Genomic DNA, 27,262 nt, shown 5'->3' with positions numbered 1-27,262 from the left:
TTCCTTAGAAAATCTAAATTTTTTATTATACATACTGTATTACACTGAAAATACGTACCCAAAGACAGCATATTTTGAATTTACATCTGTACAAAAAAAACCAAACAAAAACCAATAGAAAACATACGGGCTATGCTATAGATGTGACATTTTACAAAATGACAGTTTTTGTTAAAGGCACCAGATTCCCAGAGGGCTCTGGCTTAACATTTTTTAGTCTTTTTTTTTTTTCCAGTCAGACTTACTATGAAAATGTGATTCACTCTTAAACTGCATGATGCCAAAGTCTCAAGATTCTTTTATCTAGACAAGTGGTCTGCACTTTGACACAACTTAGTGAGAGAAGTGATCAATTCCACATGGAGATATCAAGCAACTACCAAAGGTTCCTCCCCAGTGTATCCAGGATCCTATGGCATTGAACTGAAAGATTAAATGGCAAAGCCAGCACTGAAAATCAAATTAACCCACAAAATACCAGCCCAATACTAGAGTGTTAACTGTACTAAGCCTAGACTGGTTTGTATGGAGATAACTACAAAGCATTAGAGTAGCAAAAGAATGAACAGAAAGATGGAATCTGTGATCTCAGCATCCTTCTTGGGCTCCCTTTCTTTGTAATACTCATTTCACTCTTTCTGGTCCTCACAGCACACATGAAAGAAAATGGAGCCTTCAGAAACCTAGTATTTCACCATAGGACAAGTTATTGAAGAACCCTGGGTAAGATGAATGTGCTCTTTCTCCCCTGAAAACAAAGTCTGGAAAGGACAGGGAAATCAAAAACCACTTTCACTGCTTCTTTCTGCAGTATTTCATACTCAAATCAAAGAACCTAATTCATATCATGTCCAGGCTTGCATAGACAGGAGCTTCTCTACAAGCAAGGGCAAGAGAGATTGGGACATCCCCCTTGATGAGGTGCAGCTCAAGCCCAAAGTTCTTAAGTTTGGGGTTGCTATTTCCTAAAACTTAATGCTTGGATAAAGGCATGAGGAAAGAAGAAAAGCAAAGCTTTAAGAAAATTCTGAATTACTTCTCTGGTCAACTCAGTAAATCTGCAAGTCATTCTAGAGTAAAGAAATGCTTTTTTTTAACCTGACAGCACACACTGAGTCTCACTGAATAGCTTCCCATCCAAGTGACTGACTATTCAAGACAAAAAACATCAAGTTCCAAGGCCAGATTTTGTTCTGGATGTAACAATCTAAATACATTGGAATTTCAATATTGAAGTTTCCCTTTCTGATTTGTCTGGCATTATTCCTGCTTCCAGAACACAGATTTGATGATTTAATTCACTGAACCAAAGAACTCCATGTAGTTTTACTTCTCACTGTATCACTTTAACAATGTTGCAGAAACTTCCCCTTCTTTAGGCATTTAAACACTTTATAGATTCACAGATCAAGTTGAAGTAGTCCTCTGGTATTGAGGGTCATAGAGTGACTTAAAAAATTAATTTTGCAGTGTTAAATTGTCTCATCATAATGAGTTTATGGAATTAGAAATATACTATAGTTCTACTTAAAATTTCCATTTATTGCCTATGACTGACTTTAGACAAACAGGCCTGGAGACCAACTGCATTATGCAGCAATTACAAACAGCAGCATGGTTAAGCTTCCTACATACTACTGCACTCAAAAGACTCCACTGCATTCTAGAAGGGCTTCTTGAAGAGCAGAGGGACAGCTGTCTCCTCCCAAAGCACAGCTCTGAAATGCAGGCTTCTGTGGCCCCAGAAAGTGTAGTGAGGGACCACCATTAATCTCAAGCAAGCCAAAAGAGCCACCACACAGCAGCTCCTGACCACGACTGAACTGCACAGCTCCTGCATCAACAGTTTACAATGACAGTACATGTCCCTCAATCCAGCCAATTTTCTAAATGCTCATTCTTAACAACTGTATCTGATACTTGCAGCTCATCTAGCAAGCAGGAACAGTTAAGACAGAAGTATCATACACATGTACAGAAAACTGGTCATCACAAGGAAAAAACTTCAAAATCTGAATGCAGACAACAAAAGGAATGTCACTTTTCTTTAAACCTTTCTTCTAAAAGATGAATACTTTCATATCCTATCATTAGCCCTCACTGTGTAACACTCTAAAACCAAATAAGTTACAACCATAATACATTCTACTAAACTCCTAAAAACTAAAACTCACTACTCACCTTCACTTGTCAAGCTGTTTAAAAAGAGAAGTTGGAATCAAAATTGCAATCTACATTGTTTCTGAAATGGGCAATTCTGGGGAGGACAGCCCCATGTGACAGTTATATGTGAGTAACTTTCACACTAAATCATGCACAACACTGTAACAGCAGCAGCTACCATCAAACACCCTGCCCGTTACAGGAGCTAGAACATTCTGTGTATTTGCTTAAATAAAGTTAAGAAATCTACACTTTTGGTCACATCTTAAAATACTGTAGAATACAGGGCATTTTTTAAAAAATATTATTTATACTTGCCCTGTTCTGGTGGGTAGTTTGATTGAGAAACAAAGATTAAAATGCAATAAAAATTCCCCAATAAAAAAAAATTCTAATCAAACATCTAAATGTTTTTATTAGTATACAAGTGTACTATGGGATTTGGTCTGCTTTTTTTTCAGAAAAAAGGAACAAAAAAAAAAAGCCTCATTTAGTCCTAAAGCTCCACTTCAACATGAATCTTTAAGTCAGCCCAAGGTACCTCCTCAACACATCACCACTCTGCTACTCATCTTTGTATTTCTTCCTCCTAAGCAGCATTCCCAGCCAAGCACTGCTCCACACACAAGTAGTGGCAGAAACCAGACACTGAATTCAAGCCTCCTTCAAATGGTGAAGCTGTGTCCCAAGAAGGAATCCTGACTAATGCACATAAATCCTCTCAGTAAATGCCAGCTTTGCTTGCAGCATTAAAGCCAGATTACACCAGTGGTATAACACAGTTATAAAGATAAAAATGTGCTTCTACTAGCAGGGGACAAGTACAAGGCACATTTATATGCCAGTATAATTGTGGTCACATTAGCAATTATACTGATAAAACTACACTGGTGAGAACCACAGCTACAATCATTAAAAACTTTTTGGGTCAGGGTTTGGCAATCAAGCAGCTTTTGACTACTCAACCAAACATTAATAGTGCCTCAAGACAACAAAACTACTTCTACTCAGCTGTGTCTCAACCATTTCTAGGGCCATTTTGAAATAAAGCTCCAGTTGGTTTTGAGACGTAGTTGTTTCCCTTCCTTCAGATAAGTTATGCTAAGGGCTTGCTATGCAAGAGCCATGGATCAACTTCTACCCCAAGACTCCTATGGCAAGAAACTATCACTTCCAGGCAGCACAAGCCACAGTTACTTTTACCATTTTACTGGGTTTTTTCTTCAGAAAGTTAAGATACTCAGTTTTTGTCTATCTCAAATAATACCAAATAAAGATTAACTCATGCTGGGCGTGTACATTGACAATATTGAGAGTTAACAAGATGTAGGATATGGGGTTTTTAAAGTGGTTAAGGCTTATGCTCCCCAGAGGCCCCATGGGAAAGGCACAGCTGCAGGCTGGAGGGGGCAGTCAGGAGTGAGGAGAGAGTCACTGAGTGACAGCTGGGAGTGAGATTGTGATTGGCTGGAGGAACATGCAGTGAGATTGTGATTGGCTGGAGGAATGGTGAACAGCGTAAGAGCAGGAAGCTGATTGGATGATAGGACACGTGGACAGCAGCACGGCAGCTGAGCCAGCCAATGGGTGCCTTCTTTCTGTTAAGTTCTGTTAGGTGTCAGTCTGGTTGCAGTTATGTCAGGTTTCTGTTTGGTAGAGATTAGAGGTATAAAAAAGGGCCGATTTCCACAATAAAACAATCTCCTTTGGATGCATAAGGGGGCCTGTGTCACTTTGTTCCCCACTGCTGGCTGACCCGAACAGAGACCTATAAAGGGGGCTCAGGGTGTGCAGTGGGCTCTGGTAGCAGCTCCCACTAGGTCAAGGAACCAGCCAGGCAGGATCCAGGAAGAGTCTGGGAAGGAACTCGGGAATTTAAAGTGTGTGCACCTCTCACTGGGAGGGTGAGGGGACTAGTGGGAGAAAGTATGGGAGGTGGAATATCCCTGGAACAAAGCAGGAGCTTGGGCCAGGTCAGGCAGCTCCTACATCAGCAATCTATTAATATTGGCTGATGTGAAACTAAGCACCCTGCTGGACTGGGTATCTAATCAAGTTAAAGATTTTACCTTTAGTGGGTCCCTTTGATCAGAAACCTGCAAGCAATAGGCAGAGACTTTTTGATATCACCAGAGATGGCGATGCCAAAGCTTGCAGGCACCTTGCTACATGGGGGGCAACCATGGCAGCCATTAAAGGCAGTCACACAATTGTCAGCCACTACAATGGCTTTGGAAGTTAATTCCCCCAAACCCATATACGACCCCAAGATGGACCCAAACCCTGCTGAATTCCCTTATCCCAAGACTAACCCAAGCCCCACAGAGCTGTCTCACCCCAATAAAATGCCCTGCGTGCTGGCCCCTTTGGCGCAGAACTCCCGCATTGTGAGCAGGTGGCAACTCACTTCCTGGCCAACATGGCGGTGCAGTAGTCCAGCGTTGGCAGCAATGCTGGGAGACCACCATGAAGGAGGGCGACTTGGTGGTCATTTCAGCCTGCCCAGTAATACATGCACCAAACCAATGCCCACAGTACCAAGAGCTAGACTGTAAAATAAAGAACTGAGGGCGCTAGTAAAAGAAAGTGGCATATTCTCCCATCGCGCCCTATCTACCTTGAGTCTATCGGTACTGCACACATCCTCACACCCTGACTGGAAAAGCACAAGGAAGATGATTCTAACAGTGATGCAGTTAGCAGCCTGGCTAACTGATTACTGAGCTGTGTACAGCCCAGGGGGAAGCGCTGCAGGACAGAAATGCACCAGCGGCCATTGTCCCGCTGACCCCAGAGGGTCCCTTTGCAGTCCCTGCAGCACAGGCAGCCTACCTGTGTGATGTATGTGATATCACTCACCTAGCCCTGCAGGCCCTGCAGCGACTCCCAGGGATGGGTATCGACTCTAATATGTCTTTTGCTGAGATTTTACAAGGTCCAGCAGAGTTGTTTGTGCAGTTCCTGGACAGACTGCATGCCACGCTCTCCTGGCAAGCCAACGATGATGAGGCCAGAATACAAAATAACTCTGGCCTTATTCTGTTGCAGCAGCTTGCATTTACAAATGCAAACAAAGACTGGAGAAAAGCACTGCTCACTGTTCATAACCTATGTACTTGTGATATAGCAGATATGGTTAGAGCATGCCAAAATGTGGGAATTACTGCTCATAATACTAACTCTCTGGCAGTGGCTTGAGCCACGCACTTCCAGGTTTTGGACACACATCCAGGGGGTCCTGGCTGGGTGGGGGCCAGGGTGGGCCGGGTGGCCACACTGACAGCACTCAGCTCACTGCAGGTGGCCTATGGCCAGCCACAGGCACATCAGGGACTGCCAGCCCATCAAGTATGGCAATGTCACACATGAAGCATGGCCCAGTGACAACAGCACAGCCAGCCCAATGGCTGTCACCAGAACACTTGTCTCATACATCCACCCAGAAGTGGCAGACAGGCCACAGGGCCAGCAGCAGCAGAGGCAACCAGGGGGTGCAGAGCACACTGTTCTGGGGCACGGGGCTGCCAGCAGTGAGCAGGTGGCTCCCCTGGCACAGGCACTGCCATGCCACCCTTACAGTGAGCCCCAGTGTTGTTGCTGCAAGCCACCAGGACCTTGTACCTCTACCTTGCCTCCTCAGAGGAGCAAACTTGCCTGGAGGCTGCAGGTTTGGCTGAAACAAAGAGATGTTTCCTTTGATAGTTTTGAATTGGTTTGTTTGTGACAAAAAGGTAAATGGTACTTTTAAAGTAGTTGTATATATATGTACATAGTTATAGTTATTTACAAGTCATTTATGACAAAGCCAGCTGTGAGTTATTACTGAAGATTTCTTTTAAGGATATGATAGGAAAGCCTTCCCAGTCTAGGTCTTAGCTCTGGCCAAGCTATGGCCTTGACTGGACAAGGAAAAGTATGCTATCAAACCCAGATGTTTGCTATCAAACCCAAGTGTTTCTGTACAAAAAAAGGACTCACTAGCTTGCAAAAGCTAGACCACTTTCCTTTGAGGTAAACATGGAAGCCTCATCCAGAAGAGGCCTTCCAAGTCCTCATTGTGAAAAGAAGGCTCTTGGGAGATCCTGGGTGATAGCAAAGCATATAGCAGTTGTAAGCTTCACCTTGTTAATTTCATTCAAAATTGAATTATGTTCCTGTTAAGGCTTACTACTCACACCAGAGAAGCCTATGTTACAGTTTTTGAAAAGTTGTAATAGTTATTATTGTTGTCATTGTTACTAATGTCTTAGGAATTGCTTAGGTTTTTAAACCCTAGAAGATTTTTACTGCTTAATAAAAAAGGGGGGGGGGGGAAGATGTAGGATATGGGGTAATAATTATTAAAGTGGTTAAGGCTTATGCTCTCCAGAAGGCCCCATGGGAAAGGCACAGCTGCAGGCTGGAGGGGTGAGAGGCAGTCAGGAGTGAGGAGAGAGTCAGTTGAGTGACAGCTGGGAGTGAGATTGTGATTGGCTGGAGGAAGGCATGGACAGCGTTAGAGCAGGAAGCTGATTGGATGACAGGACCTGTGGATAGCAGCACGGCAGCTGAGCCAGCCAATGGGTGCCTTCTTTCTGTTAAGTTCTGTTAGGTCTCAGGTTGGTGTCAGTTATGTCAGGTTGAGATTAAAGGTTTAAAAAAATGTGATTTCTACAATAAAGCAACCTCCTTCAGATGCATAAGGAGATCCATGTCATTTTGTTCCCACTGCTAAAACAAAGCTGCTCAATCTCATCCTATGACCCAAGCATAAATAAGCTAAACATACAGTGGGTACCTTCAGACACTGACATCTACCATCTGCAATAGTTATACTGCAGCTCAAATACAAAATTGTCAAGTACCGACCTGTGGTGCTTCATACATCCATTCTTACGACAGAACTCATGTTGCCAAAGAAAATGTTTTTATAATAAAGATCTGTGCCCTCAGTTAACAGTAAACCGTGAGTGACTGCGCAGTAGTCTTCTCTTCTGGTACTTAGCAGTAAACTGCTCCCATCTGTAACCTTTCAGCTGTGATCTCCTTTTTCAGCATCCTGAACAAAAACACAGCAACAATGTCCCCCTCCCTCCCCTAAGATCATTTTTCCCTCTCCCAAGATTAATAAAAAAAGAAATTAAGTGAGTTTGACACCATCAAACACGTCTGTTCACTGAGCTCAGTTTGGTTGAAGAGCACAGCTTCTACTCTGGAGGGTAATAAGAAATGTACACATGAATGCCATTTTGTACAGTTGACATACTCTATGAGCTGGTTGACTCTAAACTTGATTTGGTCCAGTCTGCTGCTGCTGCATCTCTTAGGAAACATTAGTTATAGGTTTGTACTTCTTGAATCTGGTCCATTCACCAGTAGCATAGTTCATTTCAAAGACTGTGTCAACCAACATAGTGGTGCTGCCCGTGCCATCTGCCTTTGGTAAATCTTCTGTGTGTTCACTAAGTTTAATTTGGATGATGTCACCTTGCTCTTGGCAAGGATTCTCTGCAGAAACAAGGAGAGAAACACGTTATACATTTCAACAGTATATTAAGATATACAGCAGTATATCAGACAAGATAGGGGGTACTTTTGCTTAAAAAAAACCCCCACAAAACACAAACAACTCTCAAACCCAAAGCTGAGCAAACCAGATAAAGGTTTTCCTCCCCCCATACTCCTGAGACCAAATTTTAAAAATAACAAAAGCTGACCCCAAAAGACAAAGCTCAAGGCTAACATAATTGGAAGAACAAATAAAAGAGGGAGTAAAGCCTGCCAGTGTCATTTCTCTCTACCTCAAGAGTCAGAAGAGACGATTATAACTTAAATGGAGTTGGTAAAAAAACTACCAGAGTTATTTTACTTGGGAGACATTTTGTAGTTAAATGCCTCAAGAATTTTTAGCTGTTAAGGAACCCCAAAAAGCTTCACTGAAACCATTTGTCCCAGACTCAGGTCCGTGCCAGTAAAAGTTTTAAATGTTACACTCCAAGGTACTGGAACAATGCTCAAGAATATCAGTTGGCAGTTATTTATCCAACCTTCAGAAGGTGCTGGCATTATTACTAAAGGAATTCATGTTAATATTTACTTTACTATATATGTATATGTGAATCTATATCACACACACTTCCAAAATAATATTTTACCTTGCATTAGAAAAGGCTGTCTGTGTAGATATTAAAGTACAGCCTCCTAGTGCAATTTGAAGTAGCATTGAAAATACCATCATTAATGCAAGATGACCAAACTTAAAGCTCAGGGATCACCACAGTAACTCTGCTCTGGTCATGCATTACTCCAAATGCACGAGCCACACTTAGGCTGCAGGACTCTGGTGGTAAGAGCCCACAAATACCAAATTAGAAACCAGAGCTAGTGCAGATGATGGAGTTCACTTAAGGACTCTTAAGCCCCTTCTCATCTTACATCCAATAATCTTCTAGGTAAAACAGCTTTGGTCTATCAAGGCCAATACATAACAGGATCCAGCTATGAGACAGCTTATCTCTCTGTGATTCACAGCACCAGTTGTTATCTAAAGTCTCTGAGATAACAGTTGCCAGTTTCTAAAGCAAGGAATTAGCAAAGAGGTTCTGTACTACCCGACTGGTACATCAGCTGGCCACAAAAGAATTTACATTCATTGGTCCTCTAGGCAGAGCAGTAGCACCCAACCACTTTGTTCACAGCTTACCAGCTGCCTTGCTTCTCTTCAACCCCAAGCCCTGATTCTACAGCGAGTTCAGTTATATCATGGTCAGCAGCTTTTCTGACAGACCAGTTGACTTAGTGGAAATGGACACTGAAGACCCATTTCCAGGTAGTTAGAACTATAATTCATCAAAGTATGTAGAGTCCAGTGTAAAGCAAAGAGTCCAACACATACAGACAAAGCTAAAGCAAAGCACACTCATATGCACATTTAGAAATGCTGGGCAGTATTTCAGATTTGTGTATTCAGAAGCAAGCTAAATTAATATCAATACATGCCTCTGGATCCTGCCATGAATCCAAGTATAAGAGCCTTTTCTGGTCTTGTAACTTTGTTTGCAGTCTTGAACATTTCCTGTGCAGCATACATTTGCTCCCTCTGTAATAGACACAATAAATGTCAATTCAGGGGAGAAAAACTCTGCCAACAGGGACCACTTTAATACCCACAGATGAGCATAAAAGAACAAGGCAAAGGTTTGTAGGACCTACAGAAAGTTAACAAAAAAGGCATCCTAACCTCAAGGTTTCCCCTCTGCAATCCTTATACCTAACATGCACAGCAGTTCCATTGAACTCTGGACATTGAAAAAAGCACCCACCTTCAAAGAGTTACAGAAACATGTGAGAGGCTTAATATTAATGTTATCCATTTTGTGTCCTTTATAACATTAGGGAAAAAAGAAAATAATCCAATGCTTTCTCTACAATCCAACAAACCCAGGCTTACAATAATTTCAGAGGATTTCTTTTCCTTTAATAAATGTAGTAGAGGTACTGAAAAGAAGAAGTCACCTGGCTTGCTAAAGTTCAGATCTTGCAAGCCAGGCTTACAGATGTGCTTAGCAAAGTCTTATGCACATATCAAACCAGCTATATATGCACCAGGAATAAGAAGCTTTGGGATATATCCCCACTCTCAGGCTTTGAAAAATGTATAATGGTGGGATGAGGTGGATCAGAAATAAAATATTTTACCTTAAAATAATCTATTTTTGTATTTTCTCCTACTACAGCTATGTCAGGACAATTTTAAGCAATTTCTATTATGTGCAATTGGCTGGGCAATTTCTGCTGGAAATATACCTTTTTCCCAAAATTCTTTATAATGAGCAATACATTATTTTACATAACAAACAGCATACTGCAACATTAACACTGCACAACTAAAAATGTTGTGAATAACATTAAGACAGCATGCTAAACCACAAAGTATTTTTGTAATCTTTGGTTATAAAAAAAGCAGCCTCAACCACTCCATAATCCAAAGGCCAAGAAATGCCAACATCTAAACAAGATCCAATCCACATCAAAACCATCAGTCAAAAATAATCTGTTTTTACTTACAGTGAGAGAGAGGCTTTTCTTCGGTGGTGGCTGTTGCTGAGTTTGGGGGGCCACTTGTGGTGCCTGTGCCGCAGGGGAGATGGCAGGAGGTGTGGTGGGTGTTAGGGGTGAGGTAGGTGTAGCTGCAGGGGGATTAGAGTTGCTGTTGTACATGGGTGTTCTTTGTTTGAACTGTGCAGGAAGAGTTGTAGTAGCATTTGGAGCTGCAGGCTCTTCAGTCTGTCTGTTGGTCTGCAAGGCCTCTCGTGCAGAGCCAGCTGCAAAAACCAGTCAGGATAGTTAAAACATTATTATCCACAAATAGGGATTAGCATCACCAGTGGCCTTTAAAGAAAGCTAAAATCTCTGATGATTCCATTTTAGCACCACGATTCAATATGCCATCTAATATCCATATGAAAAAGCTAAGAGCTAATGCTCTTTCCACTCAATTATCTTTAGAAATATTTAGACAACAGAGTAACTAGCTTTTCCATATGGATATGCTATATTTAGCATCAAATTTGATGTTTAATCAATATCCAATTTATTAAACTGAAACTGCAATACTTGCTTTTCAGTTTTTATAGCTCTAACAACTGTACTCTGATCCTACCAGGATTGTTGCTGTACTATTACATAGAGCAAGTCAAAAATTATTTCATCAGTTTTTACCTAATGTAGCAGCAGTTTGCAAAGGAAGTGCCATTAAGATACTGAAAATACAAATACACTTTAACAGATGTCATAATTAAACACAGTCTTTACAAATAACTCATTATTTAAACACTAAACTCCTAGAAGTTAAAGCCCCACAAGGCTTAACTGTTCTTTCTCAAAGCCAACCCATTCACCTGCAATAAGGAAGTTACACTATTCCAAATCTGGCTGCAGTTGGAGGCAGCTCATGAAATCACAGCAGCTTGACCACACAAGTTACCATCTGTCCAGCCAGTGGTAATTACCCAGTGGACACTATCTACATTCTTTTGCAGCTCTTGGGCACAGGCTGGAGCACCCTTCACAAACCTCATGAGCTTTAAGCTGACCTGTTTACCCTGTGTTCACAGAAGACTACAGGCAGATACAGATCAGAGATACACTGATGCCCCTTACAGCAGATTTTAGGAAATGAAACATCTATGGTTCTCCACCTTGGCACAGACACAGCAATGGTTTTAGCAATACTGGTATTTTTCAGTAGATGTGGAACAATTGAGAGGATAAACATTTGCAGTATGAGTTATTCCTTATTCTTTTACAAGTTTCATTACTGGCTTTGTCTCTTGTCAAAATAACTGACTTTCACAAAGTAATGTCTTAATTATGCAACCTCAGATTATATGAGGCCAAATCTGGGGATCTTCTGTGTGCATCTTATATCAAGCAAACAGTTTTATGTTCCTAGTCCCTAAGAAAAGAGTACAGAATAGAGAATTTTAAACTAGACTTTTCCTGCTGCTGAACACAATGCCAACACTCTGGAAAATAGTACCACAGCTGCTGACACACTGCTGTGTTTTTGGCTGCATTCCTTCTGGAAATGCCAATTTTCTGCCAGAGAAAGATGTGCATAGACCTTCAGAGAGATTCTGAACTGTTCTGAGCCCAAATGAAATGACTGGGTCTTGCATCTATGTTGTTTTCTATAGTGCCCAAAATGCCACAGCTCACAAGTAAAAATAATATATTAAACTGAAATGTTGCCTCTCTGTTAATGGACAGAGCTGGTAATGAATCCCAGCCATGCACATCTGTTAGCATAAACTGATACATTCTTTTAAAGACTTCACACACAGCAGGGAAGGAAAAATAAAATCAAGCTGGTTAAAATAAAACTGTAGGAAAAAAAGACTTGTACAAACTATTTTTTACTATTGGCAATTTTCTAGAATTGAAAATAACATCACTTTTTAAAATATGCAGAAGGTCAGCTATTATCTTTGTTATACAAAGGTAGAAGAAAAATGGATGGCTTAATCCCAAACTGTGTGAAAGCTAATATGCACTTGGCTCTAGAAATAAAACTGACTTCTGAAAGCAACTGTTTTGTATGTGCTAGCACGTGTGTGCATGGAATATATACTTCAGACTTATATTGATTACTCTTTGGGGATAGCAAAAGCTGGATTTTCTATTACTGTGTAAGAAAAAAAAGAATCAGGAAATTGTTTCACTTACTTGACTTAGCTAGCAGTCTCTCTAAAAATTTAGAGCCAACAATTATTTTCTTTACTTAGGTTAAATGATATGTCTGGTTTCACCAGACTCAAAGGCTGGAGTCTTGCAATGGATTTTATATTGTTAAGGTGGAGTTTCACTCAAGTTGAGGGACAGTAGGTTTGTAAATAAAAGAGCAGGCAGACAGTAAAACTGTACAGAGTTGTAGGCATCAGGTCCCAAGAGGAAAGAAGTGTCTGTTACCTGGCTGTGTTTCAGAGCTTGGGATATAGGAAGAAGACGGCACCACACTGGGGGTAGCAGGTAAATAACTTGTAGAAGGTAGTGCAGGCTCATTGTTCAACGAGCCAAGTTTCTACAGAACAGAAAAGAAAATATTAAAGCCACACTGCAAGTATTCATGGGCTGTTTCTGCATTTTAAATACAACTTCAACATTTGTTTTACTAAGATATTCCTTTTGGGAACTTAACTGCAGACTCCTCCTTTAGGAGTCCTACCTAACAACCTGTTCAACACTGACTTTCTACTTCAAACATCAGAAATTTGTGCAGATGACACTCTATGAAGAATTGCACTCTAGGACTACTGATCTGCCAGAGGAAACATGCTCCTCACCACTAGCAAGCAGAACCATGTTCATCCATGGCCATAAGGCCTCCTAGGCTATCACCCAGGAGAACACAAAGGCCTCTGGGACACAGGCAAGCAGAAAGCAGCAGTAACAACACAGGCAAAAACACCATTCCCACTGAAACAGGCAGCCAACACCAACATGACTAATGCCATCTAGGATGATGAGGCTACAGAAAAAGCCTCATTTTGTACTTAATTATACATGACACTGCATACACAGCATAAAAACAGCAGCATGGTTGATGATTTCACTGCCTGATCCAGCCTTTGAACATAAGGGGTGAGAGAGGAAAGGAGTTTTGGGGGGAGTAAGTCTAATAGACGAATCGTTTAAGGTAGCCCTACTATATAAAACATGGACATTCTGTAAAATGTGGAACTTGCTAACACAAAGATTCTCTTAGCACTCTGCAGAAAGAGTGGCAATGACCTTCACTCCTTACTCTGGTCTTCCACAATCTGCCTGTATGCTGGCCTTGGCTTGTCACACATGCCCAGCAGACAATTTCTCACTCAAAAGCAAGGACAGGACATAACATTCTAGTAGAACCTACATCCTGACTGAGGACACAAAGCTACACTGTAGTTTCTAATATGCTGTATCTGAAATAGGAGGAAAAAGGCCTACACATGATAGGTTCTTCCTCTCCCTGACTGAAAGCCTTCTAGCGACAGGTTTGCTTTCTCTTTGGTGAAAATATAATGGAATTTTGAAAAAAAATTACGTGGAAATTTTTACAAAAAGATACACATTTCAACAAGTGAGTAAAATACCATAACAGTGTTTAAGTGATTTAGAATAGCACATGTCAAGAGTATTTTTTTTTTTTTTCCTGACTAGTTGGTTTTTGTTTGATAGATTTTGCTTGGTTTTACCTGTGTAGATACAAGGCCAGCAGCATAATCTGGGGTAGCATTTTCTACTACTGTTTCTTCTTTGGCTTGCTTTTCCACAACTTCTGTATCTATTGCATAAAAATACAAGTGAGTCCAAACATTTTTTTTCAGAAATATTGAATATACTTTTTAAACAAAGATATAAAAATCAATTTCTCAAAGTATGCTAAAACATGCTTGGAGAGGTATACACTGAAATAGATACAGTAATCTCCAAACACAGTTTTATAATGAACCAATAATGAACTGAACAACAATGTACAGGATACAGTAACTGAGTAATCTGATACTAGAAAGCAGGAAAGCCTAAGCAACATTTTAGTTGCAATTATTGTTTTGTTCTGAGGTGGTATTCTTTTTTTGTAACAAACACCAAAAATTGTTTTAGGAAAAATATGCTGCATAGTGTATATTCTTGATATGGTTAAGTAGGGCACAACCCTGTTGCTTGCCTTAAAAGCAGTGTATCAGATATTATTCACTTGCTAAGAGCTCTCAGTCAAAATTTTGGAAAGTGCTATAAATTTTTTTCAACATTACTTTCACCTAATTCACATGCCCATAGAGACAGTAGAAGTGAGCAGATGAAAACAACTCAGAAAAATGCCACTACTGAAGCCACTCACACACCTGTGGGCTGCCCACAGCAAAACTGATTAGCTCAATCCTTTCACATGATTGAGTTTTATTACCTAGGCCAAGGCCATATGAGTAGGAGGACTGAAACAAGTGAAAATCCTCCTTTAAAACCTATTTGGGTTGGTTGGTATCACATCCCCTAATTTTTCAAGTTTAGCTCAGGCTAAGCTTTAGCAAATTAAGAACAAAATGGTACTACAAATCTTGATCCTATTTGCAGGTGTACTGACAGCCTTTGTAAGTAGAATGCTGTACCAACCTAATGTCTTTCTTCTCCTCTTTGCTTCACGGCCAGCACCTACCATATCCAGCTCAGAGATATCTAGAAGCTAAAAAGAAAGACCACAAAGAACTTAATAATCATTGTTAAATGCATGTAGTTTATCTCTAAATATCATCCTCAGGTTTTTTTTCCTTGAATATACTGATTCAGAGCAGCAGCAGAAATTCACTTTAGGTGAGAGAAGAGACCTGAGCAGACAAACAAGGAGTGCACCTACCTTCACTCCTCTTTCTTTGCGCAAAGGTGTCCTTGAAGGAGGAATAGGAGTTCTGTTTCCAGAAGGACTAAAAACACTGGGAGCTGAAGTACTCCTGAATGGAGCTTGTTTTGGTATTCCTTTGAGTGGTGCTTAAGGAAGAGCAAAGAAAGCAACAACTGAAATAAGTGTTTAACTGGTTATGAGAAATGCTTTAATGAGTTCTTCAGCTCCTCCCCTTCTTAATGCACACATTAGCTGCCCTTTAAATTAAAATGTCTATAATAAACACTAATATTATAATGTGGAATAGGCTATAGCACTACATGTCCCTCAAAGGTCAGATTAGGTTTTACTTTTCAAAAAGGGAGTAAGGGCCAATCTCTGACCAATGCTTGCAACCCCATTCTACATGAAGTAATCCAACAGGTGCACTGCTAACAAAGCCTACTTTTCCTATACACACAGATGCTTTCCTTACTTGTAAAAAATAAACTCTGAACATGTAAAACAGTATAGGACATAAATCTTTTGAATGCCAAAGTTGCTCTTTGATTTCCACAATCAAATTACTTGATAAAACTGTATTTAACCAAAAATCTTAGCCAAGCTTCTGCAGGGCTACGGGCTTGTGATATATTGCAAAGGTAAGTTACTGCCTCACACAGGGGTGTGAAAATCTAGAGCTGCTGTTTGCACAAGGAGGAGGACCAGTCTGGGTCTAGAGTGCAAACAGAAGACCTGCTGTCTCCACACTCAGTAGCATCAGCTACACCTGTAAGCATCTGTTTCCTCCCAGCTCTATGATGCTGCCCCTCTACCTCACACTTAATGCTAGCACCAAACACAGCAATCTTTTAACTATTAAAAGATAAGGGATACATATACAGATCTATCAGGTCTTTGAGCTTCCTGACAATCTCATCATGCCCTGATGATAAACAGAGAACTTCAGTTTGAGCTTAGAGACTCTGTATCTTTCTAAATGTTGTACTGAAAATGTTTCAACCATAGGACAATGCTCTCTGACCCATGTGAGTACCTTGCAGCAGAGCAAACCTTAGCAGGTCCCCAACTCCTGTTTCTAGAGGCCAACTGGCTCTAAAGGCCAGGTTCTAAGAACTGGCTTTAATAATTCAGCCAAGAACTAAGAGTCCTTTTCTATAATGGAAAAATTTTAGCTCAAATTACAACTAGACCTTTTGCATTTCCTGCATGAACACAAGGCCAAACTTCAGCCTTCAAAGCCACATCTTAAATAGCATTGACACAAAGTACTTCATAGTATTTCGTAGTACTTCCAGCCACAACACCAAGAAATCTCTCAAAGGTTCCCGCCTCAGCATCACTGGTGGCCAGGAATGTTATATCTGTGCAGTGATTTAAGAGTATGTAACTAATTTAAAATCCTCTTCTCACACCTTATTTGAAAAATTCAAGCAGTTCAAGAAATTTAGCAAACAGCAGAAATGCATTAATACAAAGCTGAAGGATCATTCTACAGGTTTGCCATGTAGAATTCACTGCTCAGCCTTGGCTTCAGAGAACACTGTCCTTTCTTCTTTCTCCAGACAGAATTATACAAATACAAGATAGTTTCAATCTACTTCACAGCATTTCAAAGAGCACAGCAGACTACTGTGATCCACTCTGCTCCCTTTTGGAGCAACATGGCTTAGTCAGGAGTTATTCCTGGAGTGATGCAAATTAAATTCCTATCAAAGTCTATAGAAATGATCTAGCTGCATACACTTTAGAAGCATGGCAGATATACTTGCCATTTGAAAAACCCCACTCACTGTTGTTCTTTCTGACAAGATATGTCAGAAATATTTAAGTATGAGGAGAGAGGGAGGCAGAAAGGGAGAAATCCTTTGCCTCAAAAAAATTTAAGCTTTTGTAAAAAACAGATGGCAATTTTATTCTTCATCAAGGCTACTTTATCAGGTTTTCATTCTGAGAACTGATGAAAGTGAGCCATACTTGTTGTATCTATCTTCTTGACCAGTCCCCTGCCTTTGGCATGGAAAGGCACTCCTGCAGTCTTCTTGAGCTGCTGTGCGGTTTCTGTTGCTAAAAGGAAAAATGGCTTTAGTTATTACAGAACCTGTGCTGAAAATACCTAACACAATGCTTCTTACATAAAATGTTATTAACTAATAGATAAAGAGATATAGGAATATCAACAAAGAAAGAATTGCATTTTAATTAAAACCCAGGTCATTTATGTGAAGTAAACACAGTATTTGGAGAAAATGCAAAATCAGTATGACTATGCAATGGACAAGGTGGCCTAAGCTAAAAGAAATTACCAGAAAAGGCAATTTACTCAGTAGAAATTTAAATAACTTTTAAAAGTTATATGACACATTATGAAAAGTTACAGATTTTGTATTTAACTAGACCAACTCAAGTTACATGCAAGAAAGCAGCAAGCTGCTGCAACAGAACAGCAGCTGCAGTAAACTATTTTAAGACCACTTAGTTCAACCAGCTACCAATACATACATGTACACATATGCTGCCTTTGTTAAGGGAAAACTCTCTTGGTTTTTACACCCTATACAGCCACACTGAGTGAAATAAAGCATTAATCAGCAGCCCTTGCTCTCTGCTCCAAAAGCACATGGCAAAATAAAACTGTCCTCATTTAACTTTTGCTTCAGGAGCTTTAACCAAAGGTGTCCTCAGTCAGACTTTTACATATACCAGGAGAGGATCTATCTGTGCTTTATGAAGCTACAGCTCATTGTATGCCCTGAAATATGAACAGCATTTAAATCAATATTAGCATTTTAATGCAATCCTGGCTGGAATGACTTGCACCTGCTCTTCCACACATCAGACCATCATCATCATCCAGAAAAGCTCTTGTAATAGAACATTTTAATGTGTATCACAATTCTGGAGAATAAGACAGAATATACTGAATATTAATTGGCCTTTCACCATTTAATTTGTACACAATCTTAATACTACTTACACTTCTGCAAGAGTTCAGCTCTGAGAGTGGCACTTTTAGGTTTCCTTTTCAGCTGGAAATGTTTCACTGGGGGAGTAAGTGGCCCAGCTAGTGTTGTCAAGGCATTTTTGTTTAAGTATTGGCATTCCAACGGCAACATAGCTGAAGTTTCACATTCACTTACTGCATAAAGAGTTAACACAGTACACAGGGGTATTAGCACCTCTTTGACAGCTAATGACAAAACATTTTACAACTAGACTGTACAGGTGGTATTAAATTTTAGAATACTTGTATAAACACCAAGAGTAATTTAACTCCAATTATTACACAATATATAACCAGTTATTAGTATGTTTTTCCCATTAACTTAATAAAAGCTTCCATTTTAATTATACCTAGGCAAATTATAGGTATCTTAAATATGCTGCTATTGTCAAAAAACAGATAAAAAAGATTGAATTCTCAGATTCCTTAAAAATTACACATGAAAACCAAACTACTGAATGAAAATCCAAATCACAAGTGTGGATAGATCATTTGTTTATAGAAAGAAAACAGTGTTTCCACCTCCAAGTCATTTAATTATTGTTTTGCTGCAATCTCCAGCCCTGAGATTGTGTCTGTCCGTGGATGCCCAAGGGCTTTTTCTAGACCATGTGCTAAAATAAACCCACTGGAGTAGGAGTAGTTTTGCATCCATCAGTAGTTTTGCTGCCCTTTGAAGCAGCAACTGTGAATATTTTCAGCTGCTGGGCAGTCTGCAGCTGCTTGGCCATCAGCAGCACAGCTCTTCCTGAGATCAGCCTCCCTCCAGCACGGATGCCCTGCTGGCCAGACACTTCCACAGAGGCAGCCCCTGCCCAGGACAGTGTGGAGCTTCCACACAAGACAGAGACTTGCTGCTGTCTTGGGTACCACAAATGTGAGTCAGAGCAACACAGAAAATATCTTTACTGACTAAGCTGCAGCACAGCCTGTGGTACTAATGAATCCACACAACTTTTGTGCTGCCCTTCACACTCTGGGCAATAACTGACATTAAATTCTGATGATATGTGAAAAGATAACTTAAGAAGCTACCATTCCTCAAATACCACAGCTCCCAGGCCAGTAACATTCCAGGTCATGAACTGTGGTAGTCCAGAGACAAGACAGTGCTTGTTCTTGTATCTCTACTTTAAGACAGCAAGGCTGTCTGTGAAATGACAGGTTATTCCTAAAAAAAGGCATCACATTCCTGCAATTTTCACCAATATAAAAGACTTACCTTTCTCTCTAAGCTCTCCTAAAATATCTTGAACATTGGGATTCTGTTCTTCAAGATCAAGGTTAAGGGAGCCAGTATCTGGAAAGGATTTTAAAATATCAGCTACCATTAAGACCCAGGGGTCTGAATCCAAGGTAGCGAGCTGGATAATTTCAGTCAGTGCCCCTTTCATCTAACAAAAAAAGAAAAAGAAAATCAACCAATTGGAAACAGTTTTAAACAGATTATAGTTGGATTTATTTAAAAAAGATACAAACATGCACAATGTTTTACTACTGGGGGAGGGAAGAGGGAGACTGTTTCCACACAGTTATACATTAACTCTAGAACCAAGCAAAGAATGAACCAAGGTAATTTTTTTAAACTGCTTTCAGCCAATCTAACCCAAGTTTGTTTTGAGCTTTTGGCAGCTCAAAGCTTTGTTTAGCACTGGGCATTTTTAAACCAGCAGCCAAATTTTTACATTACTGTCTCCTTCTGTTTTACATTCATACTCCCTGTGACCCACACCTTCTATTCAGTGATGGGAATATGCAAATACAATACAAGTTATTTAGAACAGGCATCTAAATGAAGATGTGCCCCTTGCCAGCCTACAGCATAATTACACAGACAGATTGTATCTGCATCATAATTGTCTTCAAAATATTACTTAAGCTGAAGCCAAAATAGCCTAATCAATACTGTAGTGTTTGACAAAAATTATTTATCATGGGAAGTAAATACAGCCCTCTTAATATGCCATGAGCAACAAGATTTTCCATCTACCCAAAGTTTCATAGTCAGAAAAAAGTTATTTTTCTATTTTGAAAAATGCAAATAAATAAATGAAGTAAATTTCAAGTTTCATTGTAACAGAATTTTTTTAATTACTGACCAACATATCTGTTGGCACTATGACATGAAAATCAAGGTGACTACAGTCAGGGGTTTACTTCATTCACAAGCAAGTATAAACTCCCAAACAGTGAACTTTCTTTTCTCCTAAGTAAATTTTCATGTAAGCATGACAGCACAAGCTTCAGTGAACTAAGATGTTTGAGATATTCTGTGTGTCTAACAAGCCACAAAACACAACAGTAAAATCATATAAAGTAGTTTACTCTATCTGCATTGTATTAACACTGAAGAATGTACAAGCAAGTATAAGGAAATATAGCAATTCTGATTTTTCACCACCCACTGTGGCACATAAAGCTTAGTTACAGTCATCATGTATCTGAACACAGGAAGACAAGCAAGAGACTCATCTTCAGCTTCATGTTGTTTCTTTCCCTTTATTTAAAGCACTCTTATATGAAAAGGCTTAATAAAATGAACTTACTCTATGCATACAACTCTAAATAAAAGAAATCAAGTTAAATTTCTGCTCCCCATTCCTCTCCCATCCACTTTTAAAGCTCAGAGGCAAAAAAACATTGACATTTCTCAAGTCCTTTCATCTGCACAATGTTATTGCCCTCTCACTTTGGAAGGGTTTACAAGTCCACTCCAGAGCCAGTTTGTCCTTTACCCCCTGCATGTTTTAGGGCTCACACATTGTGTGCTTGTGAAACAATCACTCCATCTGACCCCAAATGAGCACCTCTGTAGCTTAAAGCTGACCAACTCCTCAGAGTGACTGACTGCAGCCACACAAACACCAGAACCACAAAGAGAGGAGCAGGAAGAATGCAGTACATGGGCCAGTTCCCATCTTAGCAGTGCCATTGATTTGCTTTGGATTAAACTGAGCCCATAACCAGGAGCACACACTGTTTAATGTGCTGTCAAATTTAACCAACGCTTCTCCAGTGGAAAGAATCCATTTCTGAGGTTCCAGTCTTTGCTGCTTCTCCATTGCTCATTTATTCCTCAGTAAGCATAACCCCACCAGAACCTCCACACACTTGTCCAGCTCTCTTTTCTAACCCTACACTCCTTAACAAAAGTCACTTCTACAGTGGATGAGAATGACTGTGAACACTATCAGAGCAAGGTCTTTTGTTCTTTTATCTGTCCTAAAGGAATCAAGGTACTGATTTACAAAAAACACCTAAAACATCCCAGAAGCTGATGAATTCATAGCTTTCACAAGCTTTTCCGTGGACACCACTAATGCAGGTAAGTGTACAGAATATCATTTCCTTCATAAAAGCAAAGTCAGAGGAAAAATGTCTCTTGCATCCTCACAATTTACCCTTCATATCTGCTTCACAAAACTCCTATTTGTACCAAAATTCACAGAGCTACATGCCCACACTATGAATGTTCCTGTAGAACTCTGGTCTGGGCATGTTACATCCCCTCTGCTCTCAGGGTTGAAGTTCAGGCAGCCTATTTATGCCAAAACCCACTGCTTAACAAGCTTTTGGTTCCTTCAAGAAAGGAGCCCAGAAACAATTTTTTTGCCTAGCATGGGGCAAATAACATTATCACAAAGCCTCATGACAGAAAGAACATGGTGAAATAAGTCACTATCACACACAGGGAAGCAAAGCACACTAACAAGTGCTGTGAGCTAACCAGAGACCTTGCCTGAATATGGCTTTGCATTTAACAAGCCTGGATTTGAGTTTTGACTCAGGTTTGCCTTCAAATGGCAATTTAAATACATGTCCCCACTTCACTGTTCAACTGGCAGCTGAAAAGAAACATTTCATTTGTAGTTTGAGAATGCATGAAATGCAACTCATCAGGGAATACTACATGCAGTTTTCCTATTACTTTATAGGGCACATTCTTAATTGTCCATGATTGCAACACTTGGGTCATTAAGACTCCCATCAGCATCTTGTTAAGCATGAATGTCAAGATCTGATGTAACATGTTCCAGTGTCTTTCTCGTCTAAAACTTAAGGATCTTAAGTATTTTTATCAGCTTCCTAGCACACAAGAAAAAGCACAGGCCACAGCTAGAAACATCTAGCAAGCAGAGATCAGGTTGGGAAGTGTCTGGGAACACAGGCAGATTAATAATGGCTGTGCAGGAAGGACAAACAGGACTGTGGGAAGGTATTTAAGAGGAAGTGTTACTTGTAACACACAACATGACAGCTCCAAGATGACTACTTGCAAATATTTCACATTTATTTGCTTTGTATTCTGCCTAAATTAATGTGTATAACAACACTTTCAGACAACTGTATCAACAGTTGGCTAATAAACCAAATGAAGCTTTCATCTTTCTGAGGCTATAGAAAAGATGGTATTTAATAGGTAGCTGTATTACCATTATAGAATATTTTCATTAAACTAAAAGCATTGGATTGAAAACACAGTATTAATATTTACACAATACAGACCCAGGATGGGTCAATACCACTATTGGATGTGGTTTGCATTTTAATCATGAAAAAAAGCTGAAGTGGCCAAGAGAACTACTGGATTAAAATATCCCAATTTACATCACAGAATAATTATGAACTCTAAGTGCAGGCCAGAAAGGTGCACAGCAGCCTGTGTGCTCTCAATACAGAGGGAAATGCAAATGTCATGTCCCCTCTCACTCCTTTGCACCCACACTCCACAATCCCCACTTCCCTGCAGAGGTGGCTCCTGGTGCACATAAGCTAGTACCAGGAACAGTTTTGATTTCTACTGTAATAAACAGGCAGGTTCCTGCTGGGACAGGGCTCCTCCTCTCAAGACAATTCAGAGAGCACAGAAGCACAGTCCTTGTCCAGACTTGGTGTAACATCACAGTCTAACCCTGAACAAATAAAATAAATACTGGCATAAAAAGAAAGCTTGCACTTGCCATTGTGAATCATGTTAACAAGAATATAATATGCAAAATAAACAAATATAACAGTTCTGCCAAATTCACAACTGAAACTCTGGTCAGCACTACGCTGAGCTTCTGGCATCATTTCGAATAAGTGCAATTATCTAGAAAAAAAATTAACAGATGAAAAGCCATAAGATTCAAGAGTTTTCAAGTTCTTCCCAGAGAATTACAGTGGGAAAGGAATTTTTGATAACTGCCTACAAGACACAATTTAAAATGAAAATGAAAGCCAATTATTCTTATTAGTCAGCAGGAACAAACATGCAGTAATGAGGTTCACAGCATGATAAAAAATTAGTTTTATTACCTGTCCCACAACAGTATTATGAGGACTAAGTCACTTATATCTATACAGTATCTGGAGTGTTGAATGAAAACATTATGAAAATTGAAAGATATTACATATGAGGATAAAATCACTTAAGTGAAGGACTGAGCTTTCAAGAGGGCTCACTGAAGATTCACTTGTCTAGACTGAAGCTTTCACAGAGATTTAGAAAGGACCAGGAGCAATTAAATCCCTTCTAAACCAAATACCACCAGTTTCCTTGAATCCCACATTGCTTTTTACTCAAATGTCTGCTCCCAAATGGTTTCTGTGTTATTCTAAGCTTTCATGAAAATGCTACTATACAGAAACAGAAAAAAATTATTTTGAAGAGAAAATAACTCCCTTGAATCTGTTATCTTGAGAGGGGAATATATTTTAACATGTAACACATCCTGTAGCTGCTATTGAGATTCCCAAAGCTGTATAAAGCTGATGCAATGCATTTTCCAATACAATTAAGCTTCCAAATGCCAGCTCGGTGCTTCTCGCACAGGATCGATACAGACTGGCACATGGCACAGGAAAGACACAGGACTTTCCAAAGAGAACCATTCAGCACCCTCATAGTTCAGTATAATCACTTTCCCACATGGGGGTGACTTCCAAGTGAGAAACTCACTTCCAGGCAGCTGCAGCTACCCTGTCCTGGCAGGAACCGCTTCCAGCACTCCCCAGCACACAAGCAAAGGCTGCTGCAGGGATGTGCACAGCACAGCCACTCTGGACACATTTCTCTCTTTTCTGGATATTGTGTGCAAGGGCTGCTGCAGGGATGTGCACAGCACAGCCACTCTGGACACATTTCTCTCTTTTCTGGATATTGTGTGCAAAGGCTGCTGCAGGGATGTGCACAGCACAGCCACTCTGGACACATTTCTCTCTTTTCTGGATATTGTGTGCAAGGGCTGCTCCAGGGATGTGCACAGCACAGCCACTCTGGACACATTTCTCTCTTTTCTGGATATTGTGTGCAAGGGCTGCTCCAGGGATGTGCACAGCACAGCCACTCTGGACACATTTATCTCTTTTCTGGATATTGTGTGCAAAGGCTGCTGCAGGGATGTGCACAGCACAGCCACTCTGGACACATTTCTCTCTTTTCTGGATATTGTGTGCAAGGGCTCCTGCAGAGATGTGCACAGCACAGCCACTCTGGACATATTTCTCTCTTTTCTGGATATCGTGTGCAAAGGCTGCTGCAGGGATGTGCACAGCACAGCCCTTCTGGACACAGACTTATTTATCTATTTTCTGGATATTGTGTGCAAGGTATTCCATGCCAATTAAAACATTGAAATTTTTGATACTAAGTTAGGTGACAAATCTGCACAAATAAAACTATCTTAGCAAACTAACCACAAATGATGATCATCTGATATGACAACAACCCTTTCTGTCAGCAGTTTGGTTACATCAGCTATTTTTGCCATCTATAAAAAGAAGCCTGTAATAATAATAATAGTAGGCCTACCAGCAATGTTAAGGGGTTTTGCCTCAGGGGTTTTTCTATTTTTCAGTTTTTTTAAGGCCCTTCTCCCAGCTAAAGGAAAAAATCACATGTTCCTGAAACAATTAAAGATGCTAAGGGTAGATCTCAATCAAGAGATCTCAATCATCAGTTTACAACAAAAGATTAAGCTTATGATTGAATTCATGAACTCTGCCAAACTGAAAAATCCCACAGTATTTTGTTAGAGCAGGAACAAGAGCTTTACATTTGGAACACAACTGACCACTTTTACACAGTAAAAGGCACACTGACTGGCTTTTCTCGACATTTTTCTCTACACTTTATCTTCCACAGCTAACACAAGCACAGATCCAGGAAAGCTGCTGGCAGCTCTTCCTCGGGTTTGGTTTAAAACATTCACCCAGTGAACATACTTGAAGCATTTCAACAAATTATTTCAGTTTGTTTGAATGCTGCTCCCTCCAAGAGTTGCCATGAGTGCCATTTATGAAGGTCCTAAAGCTCTTTGAGGCTCTTTTCAATCTAAAAACACCACTGATTTTTCTAAACACTGCAATACTAATTTCTGCCAGGCTACTTGGATTTTCACACTAAGGTCACAAGAATTTTGCAAACTCACAAGTTCACACGAGCTCCCATCCCCCTTTCTGGCCTGGATTATTTTGTTTGTCCAGAACACAACGCCATTTATCACACACAAGGATGACAGCTTGTTCACTGGACAGGCACTAAACAGGAATATCATGTTTTAAAAATCAGCATAAACACGCTGAACTAGAATTTTTTTTTTAAAGTGACACCAGTGTAACACAGTGAAGAATCATACAGATATATATGGCAAGACAAACATTAAATGGCATATGGCAAGACTTACACTCAATTATTTCTTAAAGGTGATGCTTGCCCATTTTCAGCCTAGAACTGCACAAAAGCTGAGCATACAACAATCCCAGTTACATACCACACCCTGCCTGGTATATATGTATATTTAGCTTAAGAAGCAGTTGTCTTAGCCAAGAAAGACTGGTGAAAGCACAGCTGAGGATACTCTACACAGGAAGGTGAAAACTAACTCCACACCACTTCCATGATTGTTACCAGGAAATACTACTTTACGTGATGGAAGCAGGAGAGGAATTCCTTCAGTCTGGCTGAAGAAACCTAACATTTCCAGACATTCTCCAGCTATTGCCCCAAACATCTCTAGCTGCCTACTAGCAAGAGTAAGCTGGGTGCAGATGAGGCACGGTCCAGGGCCAAATGAAAAGGCCTGCAGAGCCAGCTCAGACTCGAGCCAGCCAGTTTATTAGCTGAGGTAGGACAACAGAGGAAAGCACCAGCTGCTACAGAAAGGTAAAGAGAGGCAAACAAAAACCATGGCAATCTTCCCCAATCAAGACCTGACTGCAGGAGGGTGGGGAAAAGCACTGCTCAGTGCAGACCCCAGATCTTCCACTGCCAAAGTTTCAGCACTTGCTGCTGTCCTCCCTAAAGCCGAGATGCTCGACTTGTGACACCTCCACAGCCGCCAGTACTAAGGCAGGAGTGGAGGAAGCTGAACGCACACACGGACCGAACGATCCTGCCTCTCCCTAGCCGTGGCACAACCACTGCCTCAGAAAAGCCCTCTTCCGTAAAAGACACCCAAAAGACAGCCCTAAAATAAGTCCCTGTAGGCCACACAATGGGTTTCGTGTCCAAACGGCTTCCAAAAGCCTAGTGCCAAGCAGGGAATCCCCGAAGAGCAGGAAGAGGAGGAGCAGCAGCAAAGCTCCCACTCCACTCACTCCCTTATCGCGGGGAATCTCGGCGCTTTTCCTCGCACCGAGGACCGAGTCGGGAGACCTTCTTCACTTACTGCTGCCCGTCCAAGGAAGGCTGCGAGGGAGAGGCGGGGAAGGCTGTGGGGACCAGCCCTACCACACGCCCCTGCCCTGAGGGGCTGCGGCCGCTCGGCTTCGCCCCGCGGGCAGCCCGGGGTCGGTCCCCCCTCCCCGCAGCCCCCGTGTGGAAGAAAAAGGGCGGGCGGGGGAGGTGGTGCTGGCACTGCCCCCCTTTCTCCCCTCACGCCATCTCCGACCTCTCCCCCTCACACACACACACACACAAACACACACTCCCCGCTTCGCTGCGACTCCCACCCGGCTCTCACCTCATCCACCGCCCGGCGGGGCAGGTGCAGCATCCCCAGGAGCAGTTTGAGCTTGACGGCCGAGGAAAGGCCGTGGAAACAGAGTCGGATGTTGTCGATGACCGAGGCCGTGAGCAGCGAGGCGATGCTCGGCGGCGCCCACAGCTCGTCCGTGGAGCCCAGTTTGTTGTGCAGCCACAGGCCGGTGTCGCTCTCCCGCATCGACGCCATCTTGGGAGCGGGGCGAAAAAAGAGGGGATTCTCGACGGGCATTTTATGAAGGCACCTAAAGGGAGGAAGGGAGGGGGT

General features: G+C 41.0%; 1 protein-coding gene across 1 annotated transcript; it reads right to left on the bottom strand.

Annotated features, from left to right (window-relative positions):
- On the bottom strand, positions 1-27,262 carry NELFA (negative elongation factor complex member A). Its single transcript, XM_066548725.1, has 11 exons — positions 26,975-27,262; positions 19,252-19,423; positions 18,003-18,164; positions 17,003-17,092; positions 15,041-15,171; positions 14,800-14,869; positions 13,881-13,969; positions 12,613-12,724; positions 10,210-10,466; positions 9,142-9,241; positions 1-7,650 (listed from the first exon to the last, which is right to left on the bottom strand). Exons 1-11 carry the CDS (start codon positions 27,224-27,226, stop codon positions 7,466-7,468), a joined length of 1,620 nt encoding a protein of 539 aa, XP_066404822.1. The 5' UTR covers positions 27,227-27,262; the 3' UTR covers positions 1-7,465.

This window comes from Molothrus aeneus, chromosome 4 (assembly GCF_037042795.1).
Source record: "Molothrus aeneus isolate 106 chromosome 4, BPBGC_Maene_1.0, whole genome shotgun sequence".
NCBI classification, from domain to species: domain Eukaryota; kingdom Metazoa; phylum Chordata; class Aves; order Passeriformes; family Icteridae; genus Molothrus; species Molothrus aeneus.
Note: the sequence above shows the minus strand (reverse complement) of the source record. Positions and strands in the feature narration are given on the sequence as shown.